Here is a 5,755-nt window from a genome sequence, read left to right as displayed (position 1 = left end):
GGAGAGAAGGGAATAGGGCTTAAATAACCCTTCTGTTTAGGCTGGGCCAAAAGGCTCAAGCCCTTAGATAGCTGAGGCAAAGAAAAGAGATCAGTCCCTATCATTCACGTGACCAAAATGGAGAAACAGTCTCAGGGGCCTCCATGTCCAGATTCCTCCAGAGCAAACTTCTCAAAGCACCACCTCTCAGAGCAAAAACCTCTCCAACCAACCACCCCTCAGACCTCAGACCCCTCTATCTTTAGGAAACCATCCAAGTTCCCTCCCCTCAATTCTCACATCTACCAATCACTGTCCATGTCTTCCCTGTGCCAATGGTGGCTCTAGCTTAACCCAGGACCGCCCAGAGGTCTGTGGCTTTGCACATGTCTGTTGAAGGTCATATTCTCAAATAATTTAATCTTGATCCTTTGCTGCAGCCCTTCCTAAATCCTTTTAGGACTGAGTGGGGTAGAAATTGTATTTTCCAAGACCTGGTTCTGTCATTCCAAGTATCTCTATTGTATCAATTCTAAAATCAATCATGACTCAAAGAACTTCCTGTTCTATGCTTAAGCATAGGTCAAAGCCCTTTCCATTGTTCAGCAAAAGGTTTCTGTCCTAAAGTAATCTTAAGAAGGGAGGAGGAGGAACCTCCCATGCCAATGGGGTTCACATTCCAATAGAGTTCCCACTATCAATAGGAAATTTTTCAAGTATGAGATTTCCCAATGGTGAAATTTCCAACATTTATAAGTCTAAGAAATTTTAAGGTTTACAATACTAAGGAAGGGTACTAAAGTTAGTGTTCACTCAGGATAGACAATAGAGTAAAGAATTCTCTTTCACAACAGGATAAAAAAAGTTTATATTTAATATCCTTCATTCTAGACATTGTTATGGCTATTCTTTACCATATGTGGCTGTGCTAAAGAGTGTCTGTGGCAGAGTGAAAAATAAGGCTTTGAAACATTGGTTCTCAATGTGGATAGTTTATTATTTGTTCACTTTGCATAAATGGTGTATATAGTATCTCATGTTCTCTGTGAGAAGATATTTTTGCTGAGCTTTTTCACAGCTGCTTTCACATCTTTGTTCCTCAGACTATAAATGATGGGATTCAGCATGGGAATAACCACAGCATAGAAGAGAGCAATCATCTCATCTGTTGCATGAGAATCTTTGGATTCAGGCTTCATGTACATGAATAAGATGGTCCCATAAAACATGATCACTACAGTCAGATGGGATGAGCAAGTAGAAAATGATTTTTTCCTTCCCTCAACAGAATTGATTCTCAGGATGGTAATGAGGATGAAAAAGTAGGAGATGAATATAAATGCTACTGGAATAACTATTATGAAGATGTTTGATATCATCATGACTGTCACATTGAGGGAAATATCATCACAGGACAATTTCAGCACAGCTAGGATCTCACATGTGAGATAATCAATGATATTCCCACAAAATGACAACTTCATAGTTAAGGTGGTTTGTATCACTGAAGTTAATCCACCTGCCATCCAGCAACTTGTTACCAATGTCACACCAAGTCCTTTGTTCATGATGATAGGGTATCTCAGAGGCTTGCAAATGGCCAAATACCGGTCATATGCCATTATAGCCAAGAGCACACACTCTGTGGCCCCCATGGCAAATGAAAAGAACATTTGTATCCCACATCCAATGAAGGAAATAGATTTTTCCTCTGAAAGGAAGTTCACAAGTAACATAGGAATTGAAGCAGATGTGTAGCAGATGTCCAGAAAAGAGAGATTACTGAGGAAGAAGTACATGGGAGTATGGAGGTGAGAGTCCAGGATGCTAACTGTAATGAGGAAACTGTTGCCCAATAGGATGACAATGTACATGATAAGGCATAGCAGGAAAAAAATAAAATAAAAGACAGGATAGCCATCAAGGCCATGAAGAAGGAATATAGTCACAGAGGTCTTATTTTGTTTTTCCATTTGTTCTCTATCTTTCACCTACAATATTTCAGATAAGGAGACAGGGGATCAAATTTATCATATGACAATGAATTCAAATACCACTTATACTTTTGGGAATCATATATTTGACATATGCCCATGAATTAAAAATTTCCTATATCTAAGATGAATTTTGCACAGTGCCCATTTCTTCCAAAATATGTCAAAGTACTTTCACATTTACCCCAGCAGTGTTAAACAAATACATTCACACACACACACACACACACACACACACACACACACACACACACAGCCACAAAGCTATGTGAAGACATTTCAGGCCTTAATAGGCTTTCTAGACATAGGAATTATTGGGGTTTGTAAAGCAATCACTGACCTAATACAGGGGTACATTCAATACTTATTCAGTAAGTACATCACTTTTCTTTGAAGAGAGAGTGAGATTAGGAAATATTTGGTGAATATTATGAACACATAAACTTTTACTAATGCCTTGTATAGTATAAACAAACAAAAGAATGGAAATACCTCATTTTAATCAAATTTAAAATTATTTACAATCTGCATAAATATGATCATACAAACATTCCTTTAAATAGAATGAAATTAGGTTATGAATCAATATATGCTTCTATATTGCGTTTGATAGGATCCTAATCCCTCTTGGGTACACTTTGATATACTGGTACCCCAGTCTCCTCAGAGGGCTAAGAAAAATTTACATATCTTCCAACCAGAGAGGATAAACAGAACTTCTTTATATAATGAGGAAAAAGAGAAGAGGAGGCAAGACCAAATATTTTTATTTGTCCTTAGGTCCTTCCTAGTGCTTTTTTTCATTACTCTCTATTTACTATAAACTCTATGAAAAATTATTCAGTTGAATCTGATGTTTAGAGATTATAAATTAGCTGTTTTTTCAAAGCTCTGTGCAAAATATTATGAAAATTGGGGCTGACAAAGAATGTTATCATAAATTTTCATACCCAAATGTTGTAAGGATTGTAAGATCATAAGATTAGCTTTGCTACAAAGCAGGAGATCCTACAGGACAGAAACAGGGCCAAGATTCCAGAGCTCTGAGAAGGCAGGTCATGGCAGGCAGTTGGTTTCTCTGGAGGAGAAAAGGGAGATGGTGGAGTTGCTCTCTGGAGAAGAAGACTTTTAAGCGGCCAGGACACTGGGACTTTCCTTCAGACAGGTTTACAGCTTCTGAGAAGAGATTGAGGTTGGGTACACTTTAGCAGTGGACAGTATGAATTAAGTCAATTTCCCCCTCCCTGTTCCTATGTGATCTTGTGTGCTGCTGTTGATTGTCTACAGGGATTTCTCCAGACCCAAGAAGACATCAGGTGTGAGACTTCCTTTGGCCTTGTTCCTGTACCTACAGGCCTAATCTTAAGTAGTAATTAAGGAATTCATTAGAATAGTAAAGAAAGTAGTTAGTGGGTTTAGCACACTGACTTTGGGGCTAAGATTAGATCTTCCCAATTCACTTCCCTTGATTCCCTTAGCTTAAATAAATTGCTAATTTGATATAATTACATGTTCTACCTAGCATTTTAATATAGTGATTTCACAACTGAATTGGCTTGAAGTTCTCTTCTGTGAATAGGAAAAAATGGTTGTGTGAGCCTTAAATATTCTTCCACAGGACACAGTATAAAAGACAATAGAAAAAAGTCTCATTCATAGTATAAGAATTTACTATAGGTTTTTTACATTACCTTTGAGTATTTGCTTATTTAATTAGAACCACTGAAATAAATCTTAGAGAAATAGCTTTACTAACCCATTCAGTAGCCTCTATTCCACAATTTCTTCACTTTTAAAATAGGAGAGGCAGAAGAAGACCATTTATAATATTTCTTTTAGACCTAACTCATATGACACTATGGTGCAAAAGTACACATGCACAGATCAAAACAAACACCATAAATATAAATACATTTCACCCATGAATCTATGATCTCATCCTTGAATCTTCATCCTATTCCTCCAGTTATTTCTCCAATGATTCAGCTTAATACCGGAGGACTTTCTTTTTCCTTTAACATCCCAATTCCTTTAACATCAAAACCCCAGTCATAGCCCTGTCACACTACGTGTTTGATCTTACGTTTTTCTAATGCATTTCCATTTCCACAGTTCTTTCAGGAATTTCTTAGTATCCTTAATTCATTCCAACTATTACTTTCTTTCTACAGTTATTTTTCTTTATTAAAGCTACAGCAGTCAGACATTAAATTAAATATGTGCAGAGAATAGTTTAATTGGGTATCCTCATTTTTGAAAGCAAATGATCCTCTTCTGGACATAGTGTATCTGAACTGATGATCCTCTATCACAAAATGCATATGTGAGAGACCTCAATTCTATAGCTGAGAATGAGCTTCAAACAAGGAAAACAGGTGTCCCATACTATGATGGGGTTTTCATGGTGAAAGATAGTAAGGCTCTCATTAACTTATTCCCTCGATGACTCTGGACAAGTCACTTGCCTTCTCTGGGTCTTTGTTCCTCTGTAAAATGAATGGGTTGAATTAGATCATGTTATGGTACCTTTCATCTTTAAGTTTATGAACTTACACTGCCCTACATCATTCTATTTCCTCTATTGAAAGGAAAGAGTGCATCCTCAGAATATTAAAATAGACTGGATTGTACATATGAAATAATTATTTTTCTCTATCATGAGGAGACACATACATATAAACTAATTGTCTTTGGTTACTGGTATTTCTAGTTCTTTATATTCCCAGCATGTTGCACAGTACCTACCACATAGTGAATATTTAATAATCAAGGTTTACTGATTGATTTGCCAAACATGATTTTCTTTTAATATAAAACAAATGTCAGGGATTTCTGTAAAAAAAGTAAATTCTATTAACTTTTAATATCTTTTTTTTGATGCTGGAGGGGATGTGGCAAAGTCGGGACATTAATGCATTGCAGATGGAGTTTTGAATTGATCCAACCAATCTGGAAGGCAATTTGGAACTATGCCCAAAGGGCACTAAAAGACTGTCTGCCCTTTGATCCAGCCATAGCACTGCTGGGTTTGTACCCCAAAGAGATAATAAGGAAAAAGACTTGTACAAGAATATTCATAGCTGTGCTCTTTGTGGTGGTAAAAAGTAGAAAATGAGGGGATGTCCTTCAATTGGGGAATGCCTGAACAAATTGTGGTATATGTTGATGATGGAATACTATTCCATACTAAAATTCCATGGGAACTGGAATGACCTCCAGGAAGTGATTCACAGCAAAAGGGGCAGAACCAGGAGAACATTGTACACAGAGGCTGATACACTCTGGTACAATCAAATGTAATGGACTTCTCCATTAGTGGCAATGCAGTGATCCTGAACAACTTGGAGGAATCTATGAGAAAAACCAACTATAAACATTCAGAGGAAAAACTGTGGGAGTAGAAACAAAGAAGAAAAGCAACTGCTTGAATACATGCATCTAGGGGATATGGCTGGGGAGGTAGACTCTAAATAAACATCCTAATGCAAACACCAACACCATGGAAATAGGTTCTGTTCAAGGACACAAGTAATACCCAATGAAATTGTATGTCGGCTGTGGGAAGGGTAGGGGGAGGAGAGGGAGGGAAATAATGTGATCATTGTAACCAAGGATTAATGTTCTAAATTGACTAAATACATTAATTAAGAATAAAATATTTTTCGAGCTCCTCCTTTCTTTTAGGGCTTGAAAGCAATTCATATTTTCCTTGGAGGTTTACATTGAAGCATTATTAACTTTGTTGGCTTCTGAGTTTGTGTTTTGGTCTTCCCTTTCATATA

The 5,755-nt window shown here is 37.0% G+C and overlaps 1 protein-coding gene across 1 annotated transcript; it reads right to left on the bottom strand.

Annotated features, from left to right (window-relative positions):
* Nucleotides 1–908: 908 nt before the first annotated feature.
* Nucleotides 909–1,952, bottom strand: LOC100013070 (olfactory receptor 13D1-like). The gene has a single exon (XM_001367426.5). The coding sequence runs from the start codon at nt 1,950–1,952 to the stop codon at nt 1,014–1,016; it is 939 nt and encodes a 312-aa protein (XP_001367463.3). The 3' UTR covers nt 909–1,013.
* Nucleotides 1,953–5,755: the final 3,803 nt, after the last annotated feature.

This window comes from Monodelphis domestica, chromosome 7 (assembly GCF_027887165.1).
Source record: "Monodelphis domestica isolate mMonDom1 chromosome 7, mMonDom1.pri, whole genome shotgun sequence".
Classification (NCBI taxonomy): Eukaryota; Metazoa; Chordata; class Mammalia; order Didelphimorphia; family Didelphidae; genus Monodelphis; species Monodelphis domestica.
Note: the sequence above shows the minus strand (reverse complement) of the source record. Positions and strands in the feature narration are given on the sequence as shown.